At 39.6% G+C, this 27,855-nt stretch overlaps 3 protein-coding genes across 3 annotated transcripts in view; all 3 read left to right on the top strand.

Annotated features, from left to right (window-relative positions):
• Positions 1 to 2,707, top strand: part of LOC114607715 (macrophage mannose receptor 1-like) — a 46,773-nt gene extending 44,066 nt beyond the window's left edge. The window contains exon 31 of the mRNA XM_077936867.1: positions 1,124 to 2,707. Within this exon, the coding sequence (XP_077792993.1) occupies positions 1,124 to 1,353 (230 nt within the window). The 3' untranslated portion in view covers positions 1,354 to 2,707. The remainder of the gene's footprint in view (positions 1 to 1,123) is intronic.
• A 2,544-nt stretch (positions 2,708 to 5,251) lies between these two features.
• On the top strand, positions 5,252 to 13,577 carry SLC39A12 (solute carrier family 39 member 12). The gene is given in 5 exon segments (XM_077936866.1): positions 5,252 to 6,148; positions 9,508 to 9,854; positions 12,068 to 12,147; positions 12,149 to 12,261; positions 12,264 to 13,577. Coding segments are annotated over 4 exon segments (552 nt in total). The 5' UTR covers positions 5,252 to 6,148; positions 9,508 to 9,581; the 3' UTR covers positions 12,350 to 13,577.
• A 1,838-nt stretch (positions 13,578 to 15,415) lies between these two features.
• On the top strand, positions 15,416 to 23,910 carry LOC114607714 (zinc transporter ZIP12). The gene is given in 4 exon segments (XM_077916328.1): positions 15,416 to 15,601; positions 22,830 to 22,848; positions 23,113 to 23,265; positions 23,723 to 23,910. Coding segments are annotated over 4 exon segments (501 nt in total). The 5' UTR covers positions 15,416 to 15,460.
• The last annotated feature ends 3,945 nt before the right edge of the window (positions 23,911 to 27,855 follow it).

Genomic DNA, 27,855 nt, shown 5'->3' with positions numbered 1-27,855 from the left:
GTCATTTTGCTTTGAGGGATCCCCAACCCCCAGTGAAGTAATGGCTTCAGTATTCCTTTGTTTATTTTTTCAGATATCTATATACTGTGTACTGCATACTATATACTATATAATGAAGAAGTGTGCATGCACACGAAAGTTCATACCAATAGCAAACTTAGTTGGTCTCTAAGGTGCTACTGGAAGGATTTTTTTTTTTGTTTCTATATACTGTTTAATATTCAGAATTTCTAAGCCATGTGCATAATATGTATTTCTAAGTACTCTCAAACTGCCTCTGCTCTGCTATATGCATTTATGTAAACGTTGTTTGATTAGAGAACTGCATCACAATATTCAGATAGATGTGAATTCCAAAGGATAGCTGTGTTTCAGTTTGTGTGTTGTTCTAGAAAGTGTATTTGGTAGGTTCACCTTTATATGTGAAATCAAATTTTCCCCATGTTCCTACCACACCCAGGCAGGCAAAAATCAACAACTGAACCTTCTTCTAGCATAAGCTCTTCAGTTTATGTAGGCACTAATACATTTCCCTACTGGGGGAAAATGATGGCAACTCTCCTTTCTTCTGAAAAACTGCTACTATGAAGCAGGACAGTTGAGGAGTGGGTGAGAGATCTCGTTGTAATGGAGTATTCTATAGTGTTTCACGTATAAGATGGAAGCGCAAAAGGCAAATCGTCTTTAATCTACAGATGCACAGAATAATAGTATCCTATTTAAGATGTGGTGCAAAGACAACTGGGGGAAGGTATACTATTGCCTTGACATTTTGGGGTTTTTTTCAGTTGCATTGCAACATCCAGCTTCTTTTGGGCTGGATTCCTTCACAGCCTGCCAAAGCTATTTTCTTTTTTTAAAAAAGGGGTGTACTCCTATTTTAAGAGGAATCTGAGCTACTTCAGTGCATCTTTTTTGCTTCTGCGTCCCCTTCCCTCCTTGCAGTCAGGTGACCATTTCATTGGCTGGTAAGTTTTCAGCACACTATGCTTATGTGCAGAAAATACCACCCAGACATCCCTCCTGTTCTTACAAGGGGGTTGTCACTGGTTTGCCATAGTATATAGTATTCAGTGTTGTCTATTATATTATATATATATATTACATTTTCCCCCATTGGCAGAGCAAGAAGATAGTTCTGCATCAGAACGTGGCCGAGTTATAAAGGTGGTTTTCCCAGTGTTCTTCATCCTCATCCTCATTGGTGCAGGCACTGCACTTTATATTGTCTACAGAAGAAGATTTCGACAACAACAAACTACTGGTAGCTTTGACAACGCTTTGTATCATGACAATAGGATTCTTATTCAGAATAATGAGTCAGAAGTGCACGTGGAGGACAAAGGAATGTAATGCTATATGCACTTACCTGTGAGTAAGTCCCAGAGAGCTCAATAGGAGTTACTTCTGAATTGACAGGTATAGGATTGCACTGTTTATTCATTCATTTCCAAGAAGTAACCATTGTTGGGAATGGTTTGTCCCAAGCCTTAATATGCAAGGGTACTTTCTATGATCATGCTTATTATGTGGAATTCTCTGAATGCATAATTATTATTTAGTGAAAACATATTCACAAAATATGTTCAAATTAAATATTACTTGACTTGAAAAATTAAGGATTGTGTCGTCGTTATCCTTTGGCAACCAAGGTACTGCACAATATTTTTGCCATGCATGAAAAAAAACCCCACTTGTGCGGTGTTGTAGAAAGAGCAAGGGGTGTATCTCACCCTCTTCCACTCTTCCAGAAAAGATAATAATCAATATGCTTTTTGTTCTTTTTAAAGGATTCAATATGTGCAGCCCAGGTTCTGATTCAGTACCTAATTTTGTATCCGTAGATTCTATTTCTGATTGCATTGTATGTCTAGCCTTTGCTTGTTTGGTGGCATTTCTGCTTATGGCTTAAAATGGCATGGTTTTATTTGTTTTCTTAAATATGATAGTGAAATGTTTCTTTGTGTCCACCCTTGCACTTCTCCTCCAGAAGTGCCAATCATCAGTATGAAAATAGGCTTCCATATGTGCAGCCCAGGTGCTAAGTAAGAAAGAGTAACTGCATACATAGCACCTAGGTGTAAATGCATTTTCTTACCTAAGACTGTTTCTGCCTATAGAGTGTCTTGTTAGAGGGCATGTCTTTGGGTTAGGGTATCGTTTAGCAGGTTTTGTTGGTATTATTATTGCCCCGATCGTCTAAAATATTTTAAATTGCTTTTAACTGCTTTTAAAGTTGTGTGTTTTTAAAATCGGGGTTTTGTTGTTGTTTCCATTGAAAATTGCAGTGGCGACCTCAGTGGCCCAGCTATTCTCCTATCTTGACAGGTTAGCCTAAATTCTGTTGGCTATGCTCTGGTAACCTCTATGTTAGATTATTGCCACATGTTATATGTGGGGTTGCTTCTGAAGAGAGTTTGGAAACTTCAGCTGGTACAGAATTCGGCAGCCAGGCTGTTCACCAAGGCAAGATGGTTTGAGCATATTACACTAATCCTGGCCCAACTACACTTCATTACATATCTTTAGGCATTGGGCAAAAACATTTTGCTTCAACCCGGACTTTGACTGATTAACATTCTAGGGTCTTTTAAATGTGTTGTGGGGGTTTGTCTGTTTTTGTTATATTAACTATTTTGTGCTCTCATTTTGTATTTTTAAGTTGTGAACCCCTCTGTGATCTTTGGATGAAAGGTGATATACAAATCTAACTAAATAAATAAATAAAAATTAAACCATACAAATCAGTATCTGCAACGTGTTCCTTAAAAATTCTACACTGGTAGCATCACACACCCATTCAAATATTATTACAACACAGCAACAAACTGCTGGGAAAGGTGATGGGGACTTTCCCTCTCTCTCAGGTGAAAATGGTTTATTCTGGAATCAAATTCATCAAGAAATATCGGAAATTATTAAAACACACATTCACATTTCTCCTCAGTTATCCTACTAAATATGTGGACAGATTCTATGACGATATTTCACCAAAAGGAACTTTTGATATGGATGCTGTTAGCTGCCAGGATCTCTACAGCACAACAGTGGAAATATTTTTTTATTTTTTAAAAAAATCTGACTATATCCTGCAAAATTCCCCAGAACACTCAGGAATCCACCAAATTCAATATGTCTCCATGAGAAGACCACCTGATGGCTTAGGTTAGGGGAGAAGTATTGTCTGATCTAGTTCTACACATTTACACTGGCGCATGGTACTTCTCTTATTACTCTGAAATGTGGGTATTATTTATGTCATCATTTCTGCATTGGCAGACTTGCCACGTGTACTCCTCCACCACTTCATTTTGTGCAGAGAGTAAGATTCTTTCATAAAAAATGCACCCCATGGATCTAATTACAGAATATATGCACACGGCACACTGATAGCATAGGGGAAATCTGAAGTGTGCAGGTTTCATCCTTTATTCCTCACAATTGCTGTGCTTATTAAGGTAGCTCAAAGCTCATTTACTAAGTTCGTCAAGATAAGTAGTTCACCGGTTCAGTAGTGGCTGTTGCTCAGTAAATTGTGGTCCTCTATCAGAAAGCTGCACATTACCAAGAGGGCATCATTAAAATATAATATCCCACACTGCTGTGTAAATAAAACTAAACTCTTATGCTGAACTGCTGGCACATATAGAGTTGTTTCTGCTATTAGCCAAGAAGTGAGTATGATAAAGCTTATTAACAACCCCATGTTGTTCAGCTGCTGACAGTGATGGAAATAACTGTGCAATACAGAAATCTGGGGCCCTTGTTCATAGCAATGTTCTGCCAACAGTGTGTGGAATGGTGGAAGAAGCAACATTGTTTATGCTTCCACTTAGACTTCAAACTTCACCTGAGTTCCTCCAATTCCTGTTTTCCCATGTAGAGCTAAGGAAGTATTTGTGAAGATCACCTTCACTCTTGCTCCAGTGAGAGCATCAACTGAATCACAGCAAATCTAAATCTAACTCATGGTGTTTACTGTATTAGCCCGACTATAAGCCGCACCTGCAAATAAGCCACACCTTTAAAATTCAAGGGGGGAATGGAGTCAAAATATGATGTGTGGAATTACGTTTCAGGTTGTTTACCCAGTACAACCTCCAGACATCAATTCAGAAGTTCAGCAGCCTCTCTGGGACCAGCAGACATAGACAGAGGTAGAGATATGTGTCATCTTCACACTGCTGATACTTCAGATCTCCAGAAGAATAGGAGGCAGAATAGAACCCTGAGGCAGTCCATAGACATGGAACAGAAATCCGCCAATGGCACCTTCTGAAAATGATTCTCCAGGAAGGACTAGAGCCACCATAACACTGTGCTCCCCCGCCTCAGTCCCAATTCAGACAGCTGATCCAGAAGAACTTGACAGTTGGTATTAAAAGCTGCTGAAATGTCCAGGAAAATCAATAGGGTTGCACTCCCACCATCCATTCCCTGGCAAAAGTAATCCTTGTTGTGAGCTAATGAGAGATAGATGCCCTTACCTGTGGATTCAGCGATCCAAATGCTGGCTAACAATCGTATGCATGACTTTAATGGAGTGCATCCCTCTGATTATATTTGCATTTAGGGAATTCTTATGCATTACATAGCACTGGCTGTCTTGACTAAACTATGCAGTCATGCTTAGAAAAATTTCAGGCAACCATGTGATTGGTCCAATGTGTGTGGGGGGGGGGGGGAATCCAGCAGCCTTTATTAGGGCTGACTAATATATCACAAAGTCATGTTACATGTAAAGCAAAACCATAACATTAATGGAGGGGAGAAGGGAGATTATGGAAATGCCTGGAATTCTACATAATCTAACTATCTTGAGGTGGAACATGGGAAGTTTTATGTAGACTGAATTAAATTACAGTATATTGTGCTAGGGTGCAAAATAGATTTCAGACTGTATCAAGGGCTGCTGGGACATAGAAACACGAATGGTTGTTACCCCCCCCTTTTTTTTTTTAAATATACAAGTTAGTCATTACTTGGCTCTATCTCCAGCAGTGAGCAGAGAATAAGAATCCAAGTGAGCCACAGAGCATGCCCTTGTCTGCAATGCTTCCATTTAGAATCCAGCACCCCCCTGTCTCCATGCCTAAATACAGCAACTCCAGAACATGGGCAGAAGGTAGCAGAGTAGCAGATGTGTGGGGTTCAACTCCCGTGCAAAGTTCAAAATAAAATATATACACTCAGGCAGTAGAATTCTTCAGTAATAGTTTACTGAGGTTCAAAAGTGTACAGGATCTTTCTGGATCCCCAGTAAGATTCAAAAACTTCAGCTCATAAGACTGCATCCAGTTACAAAAGCAAAACACACAGTCAGGATAACAGAAAGTATAAAGAGAACACAGAACCACTCAGGCAGGAGATATTGATTTGAATGTATTACAGAACAACCCACTTCCCCAAAAAGATGGGAGACTTTTTGCAAGAAAGAATTTTTTGTGGGGAATGTACTGGGAAGAGTGGGATAACATTGGCATTGACCCAACATCATCTAACCTCCCTGCAAGCAAATCAGAACGAATGTTTGATAAATAGCCAATGTCATCTACTCTCCCTGCAAACAAATCAGGATGAATGTTTGTTACCGGTAAATGGGTTGCCTGGAAGGAGCCCAAATAATAAAAATGGATATAGAGGTTTCTTTCTTAAGTTATTCTTACTTTAAGGAGTGGAGGAGGGCCTGGAATCTAGATATTCTGTGAATGAAATAGAAAGCATTTACATTTTCAATACTTTTTTTTTCTTTTGCAGGAAAATATCATTTAAAAGATAGAAGTGCTTCTTGATTACTTTATAATTTTTAATGGATAAATTGTTCTTCAGATATGTATCTAACTAGGATATAGTTGCATAAGATATACACTTAAAATAGTTAGCTATATTTTACAATGTACTTTCTGAAACCTGCCAGGAAGAACTTGTACAAAATGTCTATACACCTCCCTTGTTACCTTAAGTACAACTCTCTCCATAGCAACCAGAAACTTTTCAAAGCAGGAATAAACTAATCCTCTCTGGCTTGCAGAGCAGAGCCAAGGAATTTAAAAAACACTGGGCTTCCCAGCAGCTTAATACTTTGAGGGATTCAAAAGGCCACAAAGCTAAAGATACACAGTCCTCCCTTTTATCCCCCAGAGCAAAGGTAAGAGGAGAAAATTCAAGATGGGGATTTCCTTCTAACATTTTTTCAGTTTTAAATCCTTTCCCGGTGCCACCCTAAAACTAAAACTATTTTTAATCATCAAAAGCCCTTCTTCAACATCCACACAGTTGTTAATTTCCCATCTGACTGTACGCCAGGCACTGTTTTGGCAGGCATTATTAGCTGCTTCTACTTTTATAGCTTCTTAGCACTGCTTTATTTCGCAATGAAACCTACATTCTTTTACAGTAAATCAGGTCTGATGTTGTGTATAACAGGCATGAATGCTGTATGGAGGATGCTTCCAGTAAAGGGATGCATGCATACATTGCTGTGTTTGTTTAGGGACACTTTTAATGTTTAACAGACCACTGTATTTTAATTTTTTGTTGGAAGCCACCTAGAGTGGCTGGGGAAACCCAGCCACATGGGCAGGGTATAAATAATAAATTGTTGTTGTTGTTGTTGTTGTTGTTATTATTGGCTACAGTAGGTCAAACTTCCTATTTCAAAGCAAAAGTTTGTCTTTTGATACAGAAGGTATATTGTATTGAGATGAAGGACATTTTATGAGCGATGTCCTTATGAGCGATGTTTCCCCCCTAAAAAAATGTTTAGGGGTACTGTCATTTTCCTACTCATACTTAAATACTGCCCCTCAATGAGGCCAAACTTAGATTCACAAAATGTTTAGGGGTATACTTCCCCCTACGTCCTCCCAGAAAAAAGCGATGTGGAGTGGAGTTTGGATTTGATATCCCACCTTTCACTCCCTTTAAGGAGTCTCAAAGCGGCTAACATTCTCCTTTCCCTTCCTCCCCCACAACAAACACTCTGTGAGGTGAGTGGGGCTGAGAGACTTCAAAGAAGTGTGACTAGCCCAAGGTCACCCAGCAGCTGCATGTGGAGGAGCAGAGAAGCGAACCCAGTTCCCCAGATTACGAGACTACCGCTCTTAACCACTACACCACACTGGCACCACAGATGTCCTTTGCAGTATCTGGAATTAGATATAGAATAAATTGTATGTCTATAGGAGCTTCCTGGCATGGGCACAAGCGAATCTTCATACATTTCTAAGCATGTTTTGATAAAATTACATATTTGCAAGGTTCTTTTCAGGTTCATGATGAGAACATTAATAACTTTAAGCAAAATGTGATGTTTGCTTTTTTTCTCTCTTTACATTTCATTTCCCTCTAATCTCACTGTTTTACATTCTTCACTACCACCACCATGTGCATGCAAGCTTGCTAATTCAGGATTACATTTCAGGCATTTGATGAAATGGATTGTGGCCCTTAAAAGCTTACGTCTTAATAAATTTCTTAGTCTGTTAGGTGCCACAGAATTCTTTGTTCTTTAAATTTAGAGAAAGAATGGTTTTGGATAATGAAAAGTTCACTGGTGTGGTGTTTTTTCTGCAGGGAGGAAAACTGCATGCAACTAGAAGCAGGTGTTTCCTCACATTTTAAAAGTATTTGTGTCTGTTTTTGGCAGTGGGTATGTAGGTACAAACAATAAATGAATTTTAAAAATGATGTCATGCTCTATGGCTTAACTGCTAAATAAGAAGTGTGGAGTCGACCTCGTCTGAAAATCATACTTGTTGGTCCTCTTACATGGAAACTTGTCTTCTGTCTATAGATGTGTAGAGACTAACTGATTTTTTTAAAAATGAGGAGGCAATGACATTCTACAAACGTGCAATGACATACTATCTTAAATAAGTGTTGTACAACTGTTTGTACAGGTTCTATTTTGATGAAAACAACATGACAACTGTCTTCACTTTGTCTTTGGTTCTGAGGCCAATAAAGATAATCAATGTGAATCCAGTGTGTGTTGTAGTGGTTAGTGTCAAGGCTTCAGGGAATCCTATCCCTTTTACAGTGGGATGCCAAGAAGTGGAAAAACAAAAAGAGTTCTTACCAGGTAGTTTATTCAATATTCAAAGAGAGAGACTAAGGAATGCGGTCTCTCTTAGTAAATGGCATTGCTCCAAGTAAAGTTCCACCACATCAGTTTCCCCTATTCTACGTCACCCCTGCGCTGACTGACCTGTGCTTTCTGCCTTTGTGTTTTCTGTTCTACCACACTCAAGGCACACCTTGTTCCGGGAGAGTGGGGTTCAGGAATGCTTTCAAGAGACACTGAGTCTGTTAGCTGTCTCTCCCCTGGTGCTTCTTCTTCCTGCTACTCCCCAATATTTCCCAGCTTCTCCCCTTTGTAGCCTCTGAACCTTCTGCAAACCACTGTTCTAAATCGATACTATCCTCCTCTTCTCGGGAAGGTGCTGGAATGGGGGGCACGGTTCGCACCATTCCACTTCAGTCCATCCCCTGACAGTGTGTATGACAAGGAGAATCAAATTCAAATCCCCACTCAGTCATGAAGCTCATTGGATGATCTAGGGCATATAACTTTCTCACAGCCTAAGCTAAGGATAGTTGTGAAGATAAACTGGGATGCAATTTCATGTATGCTGCCTTGAGCTCCTTGAAGGAAAGGTGAGACATAAATGTAATACATAAAGAAACTGGATGTTGCAGTATTATGCGTGTTTGTGGGAAGGGCAGAGCACTAGAACTGCAGTGACTGAGAAGTTATGATGAGGTGGTGTTCTGGACTGTACCACTCAGTCTGTGGGTGGGTGATCACATTTTTAATACAGCCCTATGCCTTTGTGAATAGAAAACCAGCACAACAAAGTGCTGGAATTGTGTTCTTCACCTTCTCTCATTTAGAAACATTCAAATCCAGAATGCACACCTACAATTTGAAGCTGTGTAGTGCAGAATACCACCTCATTCTCCCATAAATGTAGACCAAAGCAGAGATGCTTCAACACAGGTAAAATAGAACCTGCTGTTTTCTATTAGTTCAGAGGCTCATAGGTTCAAGCTCTTTGTTGTGACTGGAAGTGACTGGAAACTGGTATGTATGTACACTTGCAGAGCTCTTATACTAATATGCAACCTTCGTTGAATTTTCCTAGTCCTCCTGGCATTATGCAATGAAAGGGAAACATAAAACCTTTTCATAAACTTATCACAGAAGCCTACCATTATCAAATTGGTTAATGAAGAATGGAGCAATTTACTACAAGGATTTTATTATTGTTGTTGTTGGGGATGGGGGAGAGGAATGATCCATTTGAGTCACCCTTTTACTGTGTAATGCTACTGAACCATTCTACCCACAGTCGACTTAGCTTCCTGCTGCTTCCCTGCAGACCCCCACATTGTTCAGAAACAGCTTGTCGCTGCAAATCAGCTTAGCCAAGCATATAAATCCTTCCAAACATATTGCAGCCACTCTAATTGAGGGTTCCCCCCTTTATTGTATAAATTCTGCAGGTTTCAAGTTTAGAGCTGCGAACTGCAAACCAGAATTCAACACCACCAATGCAAACACAGACTACGGGGAGGAAATGTGTTTCCTGACTACCTGTCTCATTCTTTGGATAGCATCTTTGACTTTTATATTTGGACCAAATACTGCAGGAATGCAGTCTGATAAAGAAGTGAAGGAAGATGGCAGCATTGCCTCTCACCACAGGTATCTGAAAGTTGATTTAGGTATCATGTCAGTTAACAACTATAGTGAACACCACCAGAACCAAAGAGGAGAAATTATCAAGTAAATACTGGAGAGAACTTTATGTCCACAAAGGATTGGGGGGATGCAAGAGGCCTGTAATCTGGTCAGTGAGTCAAGTGGTGAATGGAAAATTGTATGGAGTACTTAGTAAGCACAGCATTTTCATGTAATTCACTTCTCATCTCAGCAAAGAAGGATTGTGTTGCTATTTATATATTTATTCATTTTATATGTTGTTTTCAACAGATGTACTATATTCTTCAGGTACATGTGTACATTTATTTCTTACCATTTAGTTGTTTCTGCTTCAACTGTAACACTTACCGGTACATAGACACTAGAAAGGGATTCACAAACACTAAAATGGTTCTCTGGAACTTCCTAAGCTATTTTATTTTGCAGAGCTAAATATATAACCAAAATGATCTTAGATCCATTTGCCATTTCCTGCAAGCCTTAAGTTCAAAATGTTGGTAATGTGCCAGTGATTCAGATTAACAGTCTTTTAGAATGTCATTCACATAAATGGTAATTGGATGAATAGGATCTCATCTAGTTGGGCCCTTAGAGTATACTGTCTATTACAAGCATGTCCTATTTGTCTGTCAGATTTTGGAGGGTATAACACCTGTTCTTAGACTTTTTAAAAACCAATGTAGGACAGTGTTTAGAGCAAGGGGGTATTAAATATGTGATCTAAGGAGAGTCCCAAGGGCCAGATACAGAGTTCTGAAGGGCTGCATTTGGTCCCCAGAACTAAGGTTCCCCACTGCTAGTCTAGAGCATTTAGACATGGTAATGGGTGTGGCCATAAAAGCCAACTCCTAGGGGCCAAGGGGTCTTTGATCTCCCAATAAAATATTTGAGGGGCCTGGGGGCCCCCAAAGTTGATGGGTATTGCCATTCAAATAGTGTGCATGCACCGCATCATGTGATTGATTATGTAGGGTGGGGCTTACCCCCCTATTTTATTCAAGTTGGCACCACTGGATGTGGCTCAGGAGCAGGTGGGAAACACAGGTTCAAATTCCAACACAGCTATGAAGTTTACCAGATAGTTTTCAGCAAATTATTCTTCTGCTGCTTAAGCATTAGATATTAACTCCCAAAATGCAACAATAAAGAAAGAACTCATCACACAGTTTTTCTACCTCACTACTCATGCCACTTCCAGAACCCTGCATCATAACCTAACACCATGGCTCCTAAAATGGTAGTAGCCAGGAAGTTGTAGCTGTGGTGAAAAAAGCAGGTACAAGAGTAACTGGGGTGAAGTCTAAGGAGAGGAAAGGAAGGAGGTCAGCACCAGTTTTCAGCCCAACAAACAGAGATAAACTTTAAGAGGTGCTTGAACAAATTGCTTCTGTTTACAGAACCTCTCCAAACTGCTAAATGCATTTTGAGTATGGTATATTCTTCATCAGAGGTAATAACCAATTGTTCCCTTCTGAGAAGGGAGAAAATGAAGAAGCGATGAATCATAATTGCATTTGCACATACTTTGCATGTGGTAAGTCCCTGGTTCCAATTTTATGTGTTTGTTTTTCATTTAAAGATCAAGGAGAAGGCAGTGTGAGAAAATGGTACCTGAGTCCGTGAAGAGCTACTTTCAGCCAGAGTGGGCAATACTGAGTTAGAAGGACTTGATAAAAGGCAACTTCTTTTAAAGAGTTTTTCTTTTTAGGCACAGCAAAGGGTACTGATGAAGAGCAATGGAGGCTGATCCATAAGGGCAAATGGATAGGATTGCCATATTTCAAAAAGTAAAAATCAGGACACCTAAAAAGATGTTGACATGTCTAAGAAATTCCTCCCCAGAAATTAATTTCACCTTTGAAATCCCCATAATGTCTGGAAAAATCTGGACATATGGCAGCCCTACAACCTGCTCCAGCAACGTAGTTCTGCTCTCAGCCAACCTGCCTTCTTATTTATGATTAGCTGCTGCCATCTTCCTCAGCCTCAGCTTTGCCCCTGTAGAACTCAGCAGGGAGCATGATGGTGACAAAACTAGAATTACTGGTAGTCATTGACTTTGGCTCCACCTACTGTTGGTCTCCTTGCCCTCAGCTCTTATAAGTCCCAATGGACACCAACCACTGATGAAGAGTGTGCTAACAAATTAGAAAACTTGGAGTCTTTCTTTTGGAGTATACCTCTGTTGGCTCATCCAGACTCGCCTGCTTGTTTTGCAGCCAAACTTGCGGGTAACATTCAAGACCTGAGGCAGTAATGTGTACCCTTTCTAATATTAATTGAGATTTGCTGCTGAGCCGTGTTTTAAATTTTATGTGGGTTTTTTTTTCTTATTCATAGTGCCTTGAACCAGACACTTTGATATTAGTTGCAGGAGGAGATTTAGAAGTCTATTTTAGTGAAGAAGTCTTCCAGAAAATTTCTTCTTTATTACATTACTCATCAAAGAGATATCTGTCCATCAATGTTTAGTCAGAGGAACCAGGATTATAAATTTTACCTAACTAGTATGGTTAATTGAAGAAGCAATAGAGACTTTTCTCTTGGAATGAAACTGAAGATGTAGTGGAATCAATAAGGAAACATTTAAAAATATCTGAATACCAGGTAAAAGTAAATTGAAGGAATGCACAGGTAAAATGATGAGCAGATTCTTGTACTGTAGCTAGCTGGTACGCACTCATGCCTAAAGTACAATGGCAGCTACAAAGGGTATTACCTTTTTTTTTTTTTTTTTACACCATCACTTTTTATTAATTAAAATCACTAAACACATTTGATGGGCAGTGCTGCCCAAACTTCAAGGATATGGTGAAACATGAAATCAACACAAAGCAATGAAGTTCATAGAAAATGAAATTTGCTTATCAGCTTTATCAATGAGCTTTTCAACTGTATGTACTGTAGATGAAAAGCAGTGGCAAAAGTGGGCATGAACTGGAAATTTAGAATGCTGGCCAAACCTTGCATTATTTTCCAGAAGAACCTCATCCATTTTATGTCTGTCAGGATGGGGCAAAATCGCCACAGCAATACTGTAGTTGGAAATGTATTCAAAATATCTTTTCCTGAGGCTGGAGTTCTATGGATCAACTCTCTGCTAGTTAATCTGTTTTATATCTGACTGCTAAAAGGTTTGTGAATTGCTCAGTATCTAAAGTGAGTAAAATAGCTTTCTTTTATATAATGGAGAACATCCCATTCTCCTTGATTAAACATTCAATTTAAAGGCCAATTTGCAGGTTCCTTTAGACTGCATGTGATCATCACAAAACAAGAAGCAGGATTATTAAACTGGCTGTTAGAATTAATATATGTTGCTGTTGAACAACAGCCACAAGCCTCATTCTCCCCCCAACACCAGAAAAATGTAGTTTCCCCAATGTCTGGGTGCCCACAATGATACTATTTAATAGATGTTGCAGTAGCTAGCAAGCTTTCTCATTGTACCCATCCTGAAAGGGTAACAGATACCGTAGTTGCATCAGTAGAGAGGCCACACTCATTTGTACCTGCAAGAATTTGTACTCCTGTACTTCTGAATTCTAAACTCTGTGTTCATCACTACTTCTAACACACATAGTTTGTACTTTTGCATTGTAGACTGATACTCCTACAGATGACCCATTTATTGCGCATTCATTTTGGTTTTCTTGCACAAAGCTTACGTAGAAATTAGACTATCTGGTCTTTATTAAGCATTCATCCTGATTTCCTTGAATGGTGTTTATATACCTTTCCACTAATCATTCATTCACCCCACACTTCTAAGTGCATTTCCTTGTCATTTTGCTAACAGCAATAAGTCTGGGTTTTTTTTTTTTTGGTTTTTTTTTAAAACACAACTGGATTTGTTGTGCTAGGGCAGCACAGCACTTTAATCCATTTTAATTGTTCAACTTGAATGCTTCTTGCAAAATACTCTCAGTCAGGAGACAACTTTAAGCCCCATCTATGAAAATGCTTTCATGTGTCTTTTGAATATCATTATTTGTACTACAGTGTGATTAAGTTAATTAAATGTTACCGTATGTTTGTATATTTACTTCTTCTTTTTAACATCCTATGACCATTTTGGTGAATGGTGGTAAAGGAATCTCTTGATAAATAATACATTAAAAATATTCATCCAATTTTCTTCTGTTTTCAGTGTGTACACATAAGTGTTCTGGAAAGGAAAGCTGCTTTTCTGAACATTAGTGGTGCTGATGAAAGTACCATTCCCCAGCAGGGTGCTGCCATTCTCAGGTTGGCCCTGCATGGAATCTGCCTGACTAAAACACGTTTACCTTCACCATAATTCTTTATGCAATGTATTTTCCATTCTTCAAACAGTATTAATGAACTCCATATAACAGGTAGATTTCCAAATATATCTTTGCTTTGATATCTTTGGCTGGGGCTGATGAGAATTGGAGCCTATTATCTGGAGAGCCTCCTCTCTGTACTATAGTTTAACCCTCATAGAATCATACCCTCAAATCAGGTAAACTGTAGTCAGGGTGAAATCAAACTGGCTTATCTATAGGATTAAATTGGCAGGAACAAGACAAAAAACAAGATTTACATGGTTTCTAGCTTGACTAGTAATTCTGAAAGCATCTTTAGAGAGAGCCATTTTTTCTAAACACACTTTATTCTTGTTTCTCTTAATTGCCTCATTAATGACATGAGCATCTTCCTTTGAGAAAGTAATTGCTAAGAGTGATATATTTCATGCTGTTACTAAATTTTATCTTCTTTTTTCACACTTACATAAAAAACATTATTTGTCACTAGTAACAGATGGTAGCAGTTTTTGCTACTGCTAATTAATTTAAGAAACAAAATTTTCTTCCTTCAGATAAAATGCCATACAATTAGACCATCAATTTTCAAGAAAATAGTTGATAAAATAAAAGCCATTAGAGACCAACTAAGTTTGCATGAAAAGTCAGGTATCTGAAGAAGTGTGCATGCACATGAAAACTTATACCCAGAACAAACTTAGTTGGTCTCTAAGGTGCTACTGGACAATTTTTAAATTTTTATTTATTTATTTTGATACAATACGTTATTTTTCAGGAATAAAAAAGTGATATGACTTTTAATCCATTCTCCACCTTGTCTCATTTCTCACTATTTAACAGAACAATGATTGCATATACTATTTTTTAATGTTTTGAATGAGCATCAAGATAACAAAAGTACTGGTTCTATCACCTTTTCTCTACTTGTAAGACGCACATATATTCAAGCATTACATTTGCCTCCAATGGTTTAGTGTATTATCTTACATTAGGCATAGCTAACATATAACCTTCAGATTCACTTGATCCTGTTTTCCCAATTTTACTTTGCCTACTACAAGATGACCTGCTCATTTGTTCAGCCTCTCTGCTTTGCTTTGCTTTGCTGTGCTTTGCTTTGCTTTGCTGTGCTGTGCTATGCTGTGCTTTGTTTCATCTGCCTTACATCACAGTTTTGCCTAATCCTTCCACCATATATGAGCTCTGACCTATGGTTTGTACCCTGGGTCAGGCAAAAATCCTATTTAATGGAAATGCTGTTGAAATTCATGGAACTTGCTTTCACTTTATAAAGTGCTTCTTTGCCCCTTTTTATTTGACAATTGGATTTCAAAATCTGAGCTTTCAAGTTAATTTAACAACAGAAAATGCAAGAATTATTTTTAGCATTGCTTTCATCTTTTCTTCTATAGAATATGGCTATAGCACTCTTGCAATTTTACTTATGACAATTGGATCTATGTTTGGCACAACTCTCATTCTATTTAATTCCTGTCAAGAATGTTACACCCTCATTTTACAGCTATTTGTGGGGTTAGCTGTAGGAATTCTTTCTGGAGATGTCCTACTACATCTTATTCCACAGGTAATATTTGTATTTCCTTAAGTTTCAGTTCTTGCGCATTAAAACTGCTGATTCCTTCCCCAAATAAAAACATTCTACACATGCACTAAACTTCAGTATTTTATGACTTGTCTAGATGCAAGGCAGAATTTGAGTACTTTGTAAGTCAGGTAAGAGGGAGACTCAAGAGAGAGGGGGCCCCTGACTTTAAAGATGTTTCAAAATATGCTGGTAGGTTTTTGGTTTTGGGATGTTATTGCTTTATTACATTGTATCACACTTTTGTTTAATATTGTATTTTTATTTCTCAGTTTCATTGTTATGTTGTATTTTTTGTTTTCTAAACTATTTAGAGATGATTTTAAGTATTAAGCAGTATACAAATATATGAAATAAATGGATGTGAAAAGAACTATACAGAAATGTGGAATAGTCCTAACTCCACCATTAATTGAGCCAGAGTCCCTCCCCATGTGGAGGAACTCTTCACATAAATCAGCATGGGTGGAAAGCCTTTCTGCTGCTGCATTGTAGGACACATCTTCCACTACCAGTTCAACAAGAGTTCATTGAACCACACTGATACAAATTCATTCCTAGTTCTCTGGATTATAAGAGTATTACTTGTCATTAAGCATTTGAAATAGCAATTCTATCTCTATGTATTGCTGGTAACATCACCACAAGTTAAGACAAAGTGTAGGTACATCAGTCCCTACAACCCATACTTAACATTTATTACCTAACTCATCCAGGATGTTTAAGGATTGCAATTCCCTTAAGTTATTTTTAAACATTGCCCTTAATTTTTTAAATATAGAATCAGAATATGTTGACATTAAAACATTTCCTGTAATTAGCGAGTGCCTCCAAGAATTCTGCAATGTAACAATGCAAGTATATTCCTTAGAGGCAAGGAGGAGCAAGAGATAAAACCTGCCCCATGTATTAAATGGATTGTTGATGATGAACTAGAACATAGTTTTATCTTCAACAATTGGAAATACACCAAAAGGAAAATGTACAAAGAAAAATGATTTCTCTCTGCCAAATCTTCTAAAGCACGCCATCAGGACAATGATCACAAATTATATATAGAATTGGCTAAAATGACCTATAAAATCCAAGTTCAAAAAGGGACAAAGTTTTAAGAAGAATGGGGTAAATTTGTTGCGTACATAAAAGTTAACTGTAGAAGATTAAAAACTGTAACAGGGTTAACATGAATCCTGTGATGTGTATAGAAGGGGAATAAGAACTTGCAAGAGAAGATATGTATTAAGAAAACCGAAGCAGGAAAGGAAGGTCGGGGCGTGAATATGCGCAATGTAAATAAGTGGATTCAAAATGATGATTGTAAAAGAATGTTATATCTATCTTTTTATATTTATCTTTTTCTCTCTCTTTTTTTGTGTGGAAAAATTAATAAAAAGCATTTTTTTTAAAAAAAAAGGACAAAAATCACAAACCAAATTGCCCTACAGTGCAATTAGTATATGTATATCTGCATCAGGCTTCCTCAACCTCGGCCCTCCAGATGTTTTTGGCCTACAACTCTCATGATCCCTAGCTAGCAGAACCAGTGGTCAGGGATGATGGGAACTGTAGTCTCAAAACATCTGGAGGGCTGAGGTTGAGGAAGCCTGGTCTACATGGAAGTAAGTCCTTCTGACTTCAGTGGGGCTTAATCCCAAGCTTTTGTGTACACGATTGCAACCCTAATGATTTCAAACAAATTTAGTAAAATAAACTTCCATTAATATATTAATATGTGTAAAACTTTATCAAGAACTAGGGGCTGCATCCCTGCTTGCTTTATTTGTCAACTCCACTTAACCTTCTCACCAAAGCCACCCACGCCTTCCTTCATACCTTGCCACGGGCATCCCCAATCTCCTTACTCCTTGACAAAGACATCCCCATCCCTGTACTCCTTCTTCAAAGCTACCTTCCTTCCTTTAAACCTTGCCAAAACTACCACCTCTCCCCTCCCCTTAGATATGGTAAAACCTCCACTTGGTAGCCTGGGCTACCCAACTGCCTGGCCTGGGCTGCTGTTCCTTCGCAAGCCTTGGATACCCACCTGCCCACCCACCAGCCTGATATGAATGCTGCTAATTAGATGGAGACACAAGCAGTTTCAAATACACATGTAACCATGTGGACAAGCCCATGATCAACCAAACTATTGCTGGCAGGGACTGGCAGGGCTCTGACGAGAGTGTGACGAAGGCAGGGGAACTGGAGGCTGATTCAGGAGAGGGGGCCAGTGATTTATGTGGTTTGGGGTTCTGGGGTTAGCAGTTTGAAAGCACACCAGTGCAAGTAGATAAATAGGTACCAATGCGGTGGGAAGGTAAACAGCGTTTCCGTTTGCTCTGGTTTCTATCACGGTGTTCTGCTGCACTAGAAGCGGTTTAGTCATGCTGGCCATATGACCAGGAAAGCTGTCTGTGGACAAACGTCAGCTCCCTCGGCCTGAAAGCAAGATGAGACCCCAACCCCATAGTCGCCTTTGACTGGATTTAACAATCCAGGGGTTCAGTTCTCTTTCCATACTACATAATCACATTCTATGCTACCCATCATGGCTATAAAATGACATTTTCCCTTAAATTATGGGTATTAGGGGTGGCTAACCACGGCTTACAGAGCATATCTGCCCACCAATGTTTTTGCCACTTAAAAAAACCAACTGCCGTTTTTCATCCCACCCTGCAATGTCTTGATGCCATAAGCTTTTTTTTTGGAACCTTAAGGAGTTAAATTTTGACCATTTAAAAAGAAAAAATAATTTAATTTCACAACTCTCAATTTTCATTACAAAATTTTGATCCAGGAATCAAAGCTATATTTTTACTCAGAGGTAAAAATGAATCCTAGCGATTCAGGATTGCCATCTTACAGCACAAATGTATGCATGGATCGGATTGCAATCTTAATGTGGGATGCTTAACATTTGGGTTAAGAGAACCCCCCCCCCGCCACACACACAACATATCTCTGTCATGTAATACCTTAAACCTTGCAGAAGGAGCCAAATACACGTCATATTTCAGTATTTTTATCCATAGAGGTGTATGTATTTCTATTGATTGTACCACTGCAACTTCTTTTACCTATTTATTGTGCTTTATGTTTTGTTCTTAGAGTCATTTTAAAATTCTGAGCTCCTCTGAAAGTCTTTGAACTAATGGAGCAGGTTGAATTAATGTGTAACTAGAGATGGAAGAGAAATTTGATTCAGTTCCCACTTAAAGGGATCTAATTCATACTTTCAAAAACACTATGTGAACCAAAACAGAACCATCCTTTAGTAATTCTCTGAATGTTGCAATTCAGTTCTTCAGCCAAGTAATGTGTACCAAAATGTACACATATTACTGAATATAATATACAAAAATGAATTATATTAGGGAAAACTACATTGTAACAATGTGTACATTGGGAGAAATTTACACAAAGAACCTGATGAATTTTCAAAAGGATATATTTTTAAAAATCATAAACTGATGTGGAAATTTGGAGAAATTAAGACTGGAAAAATAAGAAACTGAAATTGACAGATTCACCCATCCCTATGTCTAACTTCATTTAGCCCAGATGGAAACAAATAGGTATATAACTGCATCTCGTAATGATACACTTCAGTTTCCTTTAATCTAGGAAATTTCAAAACATGACCCCTAAATGCTCTGGTATGATCCTTAGCAGTCCCCTGGCATATAGGACTTGCTATCCATTTCAGGGATGGCATAATGCTGTCTTTTCTTCAGGGCTAGTTTCCATGATATTATCTTAATCCATCTTTGGCTGTTTCTGTGCTGTTCAATCATCATACTCTAATAACATAAAACATATATTAGGTAACAGAACAGTAATTTGCTTCAATCTAATTGTGCCTGCATTGGGGATAATTCTAAGAAAGTGTCCTCCTTTATCTCATCATCTCTCTCTGCATCAAAGAAATAGATATGTGATTTTTTTGCTTTTTTTGCAGTTTTGACAGGAAAGGCTTCCAACTTCTGCATTTCTAATAGCTGAAGAACAATGCTATGGCCCAGTTTAAGGTTGACAGAGCATACATAGCTACAACTTCTAAGGGTGCTTCCAAGCAATGGCTATTTTTAAGTTTTAAATTTAGATCTAAATTTGCAACTATACATATAAATCAGCTTTAAAAAAGCTCAGTGTTCTATCCTTATATATCTTTTTCTTCCCAGTCTCTTTGCTACCTCTTCTTCTCCAGTGTCCTTACTTTGTTCTTATTATTGTGTATTTGGTTTCCATGTAAGGCAACAACCACTTGATTCCCCATTTTAATTTGGGACATGTATTAAGCAGACTTAGCATACTGTCACTTTTTCCAGCTTAAGAAACTGACTACAAGCAGTAGCCATCTATATACAGATTACTTCCATAATCACTTATTTTACTATTTTCTATTATAAGCAGCTACCCATAGTAAGTATGTACAGTGGTACCTCGGATTACATACGCTTCAGGTTACATACACTTCAGGTTACAGACTCTGCTAACCCAGAAATAGTGCTTCAGGTTAAGAACTTTGCTTCAGGATGAGAACAGAAATCATGCTCCGATGGCGCAGCGGCAGCAGGAGGCCCCATTAGCTAAAGTGGTGCTCCAGGTTAAGAACAGTTTCAGGTTAAGAATGGACCTCCGGAACGAATTAAGTACTTAACCAGAGGTACCACTGTACATGGAATAGAGTACCATCAGCTGAATGGCTTTTGCTTAATATTGCAGTACTGGTCAATGGTAACAGTGATTTCTGCCTGTTTCTCCATGGTCTATCTTTAGCAAATACAGTAAAGTCATGGAAAACAAATTATTTTCCATCTAGTCTGGGCTTACTATGGTGCTCAGCAGCCCCATCACCCCTGCATGCCAAAGTACAAAATGTTAAGGCCATTTAGTTCTGTCTTTTACTACAGCCATTACATATACATATACATATACATATACATATACATATACATATACATATACATATACATATACATATACATATACATCTATCTCAAGACTTTGACCTAGCTAATGTGCATAACCATTTTCAAACTTAAAGTGGTAAAGAGAATCTTTTATTTTCGTGGTACTCTTGTTCTATGCTCTAAGGTGCTTTTCATGATTTTTAAATGGATATACAAGTTGACATCTAGGTTTAGTCTGTAAGCTGGCAAAGAAATCTAGGAAGCCTGCCAATGTTACCAAGCGTGAAGAACTACCAGAAAGCTAGGGGGGGGTAGGTTCTGAACCAGGTGAGGGTAGCCAATGGGTGGGTCTAAAACCCCTGGTGAGTTAGAGACTTGTTACTTGTGTGATTGATAGATCCAACTAATCGATGTTGAACCCCAGAAAGTGAGGGAGATAAGATTTGCCCCACTGGCAAGATCCAGTTCCCCATGCCTGCTATAGGTGATCTTTCAGATGACCTTTAAAAACCAATGTGCAAGATCAGAACTGGGTCCTAAGCTTCTAATTCCCAACATGAATCACTTCTTAACAAGGACCTGTAGATCATGCGGGGTGTAGGAATATAATTCTGCATCCCATTTCCAAGTGAGAAAGATTGGGAATTCAGAGGGAAAGCACGCACATTAACTTTTGTCAGCGAGCCAGGCTGGAATGCTAGGAACTGAGATCCCTATGTAGTTATTTAAGAACAAATTGGGATGTGGGTGGTGCTGCGGTCTAAACCACAGAGCCTAGGGCTTGCCGATCAGAAGGTCGGCGGTTCAAATCCTCGTGATGGGGTGAGCTCCCGTTGCTCAGTCCCTGCTCCTGCCAACCTAGCAGTTTGAAAGCACGTCAAAGTGCAAGTAGATAAATAGGTACCGCTCCGACGGGAAAGTAAACGGTGTTTCCGTGCGCTGCTCTGGTTTGCCAGAAGCGGCTTTGTCATGCTAGCCAAATGACCCAGAAGCTGTCTGTGGACAAACGCCGGCTCCCTCGGCCAGTAAAGTGAAATGAGCGCCCCAACCCCAGAGTCATCCGTGACTGGACCTAACAGTCAAGGGTCCCTTTACCTTTACCCTTTAAGAACAAATTACAGTACATTACATGCACGTTTACTCAGAAGTAACAAGAGGACATACTCCTTAGTGCAGTGTTTCCCAACCACTGTTCCGCGGCACACTAGTGTGCCGCGAGATGTTGCCTGGTGTGCCGTGGGGAAAATTCGAAAGATTATTTTTTTTTTGTAAAAGTCAAATTAGGTCCTAATCTATCCCTCGAGCGCCTCTTGTCCGTTATTGTGACGCATGAAGCGTGTTCCCGCCCACTCCCCGCCCTCCCTTGCTTCTCTCTCTCTCTCTGTGGCGTTCTCCACCGCTTCCTGCTGGGCATGCGCAGCTCGCCTCGCGCTTCCATTCCGGCCCCTCCTTCCCCCGACTACCCCGCCGCTCCGTTCCTTTCTCTTTCTCGCGTGTCAGAGAACGGCGGCGCGAGCGCGGCGGTTCCCTCAGGGCTGATGGAGGGCTCGAGGAGGAGGAGGCAGGACGTGGAGGCGGAGAAAGCGGCGGCGGCCACCCCCCACCTCCGGCTCGAGGCCCACGTAGAAAGCTGAGGGGGAGAGATAGATAGAGGTGGGCGGCGGCGGCGGCGACCACGACCAACCACCACAGTAGTTGTAGCGGTGGCGACGGCGAGCAGGGACTCCCGCTCTCTCTCCGTCGTGTCTCTCTCTCTCTTTCTCCCGGGCCCGTCCGTTGAGTCTCCCGCGCGCCTCGGCTACAAGATGAGCATCGAGATCCCGCCGGGTCTGACTGAGCTGCTGCAGGGCTACACGGTGGAGGTGCTGCGGCACCGGCTGCCGGACCTGCTGGCCTTCGCCGCCGAGTACTTCGCCAAGCCGCGCTCTCCTTCCTGCCTCGCTTTGCTGCCTCCTCCCCCCCACCCCCAAAGCTTGGAGGTTCCCCGGCGCCGACCCGCAGGTTTGACCCCCTTCTCACACCTGTTCGCGCTCCTTGCACGGAATGGGGTGGATGGGGAGGAACGGGGCTCGCCGCTGCCTCCGCTCGCCCTCCCCCCCTCCGCCGGCGGTCCCGCGATTCTTGGCTTTTTGGCGGTTGGCACAGAAGGAAGGCAAGGGGGAGGGGAAAAAATTGAATCTTACACTTTCGTGCGTCCCTCCCGGCGTGACGCTGCGCGCTGACGTCACGGGGCTGTAATGGTGGTGTGCCTCGAGATTTTTTTCATGAAACAAGTGTGCCTTTGCCCAAAAAAGGTTGGGAAACACTGCCTTAGTAAGTGCATTTAGGTTTGCGCTGTTATGCAAATATAAAACCTTCTTTTGCCAGAACGTACACTTGCTTCCCCCCAATTCTCGCATTAAAAAATGTTCAGGCATTTAAATAAAGAATATAAGGGAAAGGTGATTTCAATGTCACATATTGAAATGGTGTAACATTTTGCACAGAAAGGTCCATCTTAATTGTAGCCACTACTGTGAAACAGTACAAGCCTTTTATGGGCTAATTAATATTTTATGTCTCTCTTCCTCTCCTTAGGAGATTTTGCAGTACTGTTAAGTACAGGTCTTTCTTCAAAGATTGCCATTTTAATGAACTTCTTAAGTGCTCTAACTGATTTCATAAGACTTTACATTGGCCTTTCAATATCAAAAGATCCTTGCATTAATTACTACACCACACTGACTTTCTGTCAGCGTCCAACAGTTGGATAGCTTAGCTCATAAATATGGCGCTGTACTACTGGATCAAGTCTCTGGATGCTTCTGGACTACTGCTAATTTCGGGTAGGATTCAATTATGTAACAGCGAATGTAGGTTTTAAAGTTGATTTGCAGCTCTTGTGTAACAAACCCACTTCCAACCAAAATAGGACTTTCTGCTATAAGGAAAGCGTTCATCAAACATTCTTTTCTTGGAAGGATTCCTTTCAAAACTCTATGCATGTAAACTTCCAGTAATTCTTTATAGTGATGGTGTAAGAGCTGAAATCTCGGAACTGTATTTCTCATTTGATGAAGTAGAAAATATGTTCCAAGCTTACTACAGATTTGAATCTTATATTTAGAAACCTTGGGTTTAAAAGTCTTTACTAATGAAGTTTGTCATGTTTCCCATAAGACTCAGCCTGCCCCACCCACAGTCCCAGATATTAATATATTTGGCTCTCTTACTGCTGCCTCATTCTTTTTTTAGCTTCCTGAAATGACTCACATCCAGACACAGAGGCCCTGGTTGATGTTTCTGCTACAGAACCTTGGATTACTATTAGGTTGGTTCTCCCTCTTGCTTCTAACTATATTCTTTCTAACCTTCTCACATTGTACATGGGCATGACTTGTAGGCTGATGGCAATAATGGATCTTTGGATTGCAAGCATTGTTTGATTGCTTTTGGTGCAGAAATCAAGATCACATTGATCTTATGATAGGAGAGAAGGAATGAGATGTCAAGGAGATGAGTAAATATATGACCTTTAGAAGACATCTGAAAGCAGCCTTGTACAGGGAAGCTTTTTAATATTTAATGTTTTATTATGTATAAATATATGTTAAATGCTGCCCAGAGTGGCCAGGACAACCTAGTCAGATGGGTGGGGTACATATAATAAATTATTTTATTATTATTATTATTATTATTATTATTATTATTATTATTATTATTATTCCAACGCATGACAAGTGGCAAGCATGGTAACAGAGGACTGGAGCTAGTGAGCTTGTTCCCATCATGCAGCCTCCCTTCATGTGGCAATTTAGCCGTCATTGTTAGTGCCTGAAGAAGTCTGCTAACTGCACAGTACAATCCTGCAGATTTCTACTAAGGCTACTAAGCACAAATGAGTTCCTTGGAACATTCCCAAGGAAGTGTGTATATGATTGGTGTGTATAGTTTTAGGCTTACCACGTATGGAAGACCAATGTATGGCAACTTAAGCTCCTTAGCAGAAAGGTGCAATATAAATGTTAAAATAAATAAATATGAAAATGAATTGCACTGTGAAATTGGTCATTACTTTTATTCAGCAAATCACAGTTCCCATGACTCTTCAAAATAAGCTATGACTAGTATCAAATTAGTGATGAAAATCACAGTTCCCTCTTTTTAATTTGTAACCAATTTGGCAGAATAAAGTATCTTCCAGTATGGTGGGAAAGCAGTAGCTCAGTAACAGAACATGAATGCTCCCAGGTTCGATCTTTACCATCCAGTAGTTTATAGTAGTTTAGTAGTTTATTCTAAGCCCAATCATGAGTCAAATCAGACACCAATGATATAACTGGGTGCACAACTGTGCCAGCCCTCATTGAAGTACTTGAACTGCCAGTTTGATGACTATCAAAAAACTTAAATGCTTAAATAAGAATGATACATAAGCAAGGTACTGCTACAGGATACAGCAGGTATACAAGAAGCTAAACGCAAGCTAAGACATTGACCTAACAAGTGGCATGTTTCCAGAACCTTCTTTTTGAAGGATGGGGTGGGCACAGCACTTAGTGTGGCAAATGACTGGAGTCCCAAGACTAGGCAAGTAAATGGGCATTCCTCTTTGTGGGCTGGGCTTGCAAGGTCTGTTCGTAGTGGTGCCTCCAGCTTCTAGTCACTTTAATGCAAATTTAATGGAAGAGAATGTGAAAAAAGACCTCTCTTTCTCTTGGAAGGGATAGGATTTACTTGACTAGCTGTTTTCCATTAAGACGTTTTCCAACAAACCATGGTGTTGAGTGATGAAGTAAAATAGATTCTCAGAGTATAAATGATATGTATGACTAATGACCTAGGGTTAAGAGAGCAAATTGAATATACTTTTAATATAATTTATCCTGGTGTAAATGCCCTATCAAATATTTTATTATTCCTTCTCCATTTTATTTTATTTCAATATAATATAGGGAAACCAGTCAAACATCTTTTTCCCCATGCCAAGAGATGCATATGGCTACCCAACTGGTCTGGGATAATAGAACTTAATGATTCCAAACTGGATGCCTAAAAAGACAATTTTGAATCCCTCAGTATAATGAAAATATGAAGCTTTTTAGCATATGCTGCATTTGAACTACACACATATCCATGCTAAACCAATCTCATTTTCTTCTTCATGCATTCTTAAGCTGAAAGGGTTATTTCATAGTGCTGTGTGCATGTTAAACTGTATTCATGAAGAACAGCAGATCAAACAAATGCAGACAGTTGTAATAAACCAGAACCATTTTATTGCAGTTTTAATAACGACGTTTCAGGCTGATTGTTCAAAAGCTGCCAAGAGCCCTTGAATAATAAAATTGGAAACATCTGATCTTTCTCTCTTGACAAACCTATCTGGCCATGTTCACAATACCTGAGATATTTCCAGAACTTGTTGTGGAACATTCAACTACTTTTCTATGCAAAACCCATTTGTGATAATGCCTCAGGAGGAAATTTTGCTGTGCTTAGTGTCATTTCAAACTGCATTTGCATGGAGTTGTCCACAGTAGGCAGGGGATGGGAATGTCTCAATACACACAGGGAACTGTTGGATCAATTCATAAACCTCTGATGGATGATTTAGAAGGATGAGATCTGGCATCAATTTCACTGCATGTGTGTGCCAGTATCCATACTCAGCAGAGTTACATCGCAATGCAGCTCCTTTCTTGGAAGCATCTTTGGGGTTGAAGGAACACACAGTAGGCAATAGATACTCATGGATGCCATAAAGATTCAGTCAAGTGTAGAGGTTTACTTGACAGGCATAAAAGCATGTTGGTAGCAAATATATACAGACATTCACCACTGCCATGGTCAAGGCAAGCTTAGAGTCCAACAAGAGTCCAAGACTCTCTCTCTACTTCTCTCACTGTAAGATGCAAGCAAGAAACTTACAAGAAGTTACACAGAACTCTTGTTATCAGTATTTCCTGTCACACTACGCATGTCCAAAGAACAATTCCCACAGAAAATGTCCTTGCATAGACAAAACAATCTCAGCCTTCTGCTTCTTCTTGAAACTTATTCTCTGTTCTTCTCTGTTTCTGGAACAAATGATTCTCTCACACACAGAGAGAAAATCCAACAGGAACTCCTATTCATTAAGCTCTCATCTGTGCCTCCGTGGTGACCTGCACTTGCACAATGGCTGTTAGAATGTGGAACAAGTGGTCATGTGAACAGGCCCTATTTTCTAATCAAACTAAAGCTGGTTGGGGGGAATGTAGCAAGCAACAGTATTTGTCAAGGAACTACAGGATTAATATGGATCAACATATTGCGGCTTCAAAAATTAGCAGCAGGAGTGCACTGGATGAGGCATAAGTGCTAATGTGATTATACCATTGGAAAAACACAAGGCAAGAAGCCTTCCTCGACTGATAACCTAAGGAGGCAGATTCGGAAGGGAAATAGAAGAGAAGAATTTTGATAATCAAGAACAAGTTGCAAAGCTGAGAATCTCTGCTTTAGATCCATATTTTTAGTTTTATACGGAGATGAGAAAGTGTCTGGATGGCTAACTACCTCAATACTTTTTTATATTCCTTGCTTAAATAGTGTCCATATTGCTAACTGTTGTGATTTGATTGCCATGGCCTTATAAGCAGTTTGTGAACAACTCAAAGCACAAATTCCAGTTATCCACATATGGGATTCTCAATCACCAGACAAAAGTTGTACCAGTAGCCTGCCAGAAGTGAATAAGGTACATTTTTGTGGTATTAGGAAACATGGTTCTATCACCTCTGATTTGAAAGAGAAGCAAACATCTTTGCATAGATTTTTTTTTTTTTTACCGTGTGCCTTTGCATCACTTTGCCCCCTTATCTTATGTGAAAACGTTGGTTTTGCACTCTTTTTGCTTTCTTTCTTTCTTTCTTTCTTTCTTTCTTTCTTTCTTTCTTTCTTTCCTTCTCTCTCTCTCTCTCTCTCTCTCTCTCTCTCTGCTAGTACTGTATAAGAAATCTGGGGAACTATAATGACAAGTCTTTTGGCTGTCTGCTGTTTTACATTTTCCTGCAGTGAAAGTGAATAGCAATTACATTAGCCAATACTCTACAAAGCTTCCAAAACTAAGATTAATTACCAGATGTTCCAAGAAGCTTATCATCATCACCCCTTTCAGGCCCATTGTCCTTGCTTTGAATGTACATGCTTTAGTTGGCCCTTTGACACTTCACACAATACGCTAGACTGTTTCAGGGAGCAGCATGCTGCTCCTTAAATGAATTGGTTTGGTTTCAGCACAAGTCCTTTCCCTCTGTCAGTAATTCATTTGCAAGCTGTACAAGAAAAATGAGGACT

The sequence above is a fragment of the Podarcis muralis genome, chromosome 12 (genome assembly GCF_964188315.1).
Source record: "Podarcis muralis chromosome 12, rPodMur119.hap1.1, whole genome shotgun sequence".
NCBI classification, from domain to species: domain Eukaryota; kingdom Metazoa; phylum Chordata; class Lepidosauria; order Squamata; family Lacertidae; genus Podarcis; species Podarcis muralis.
Note: the sequence above shows the minus strand (reverse complement) of the source record. Positions and strands in the feature narration are given on the sequence as shown.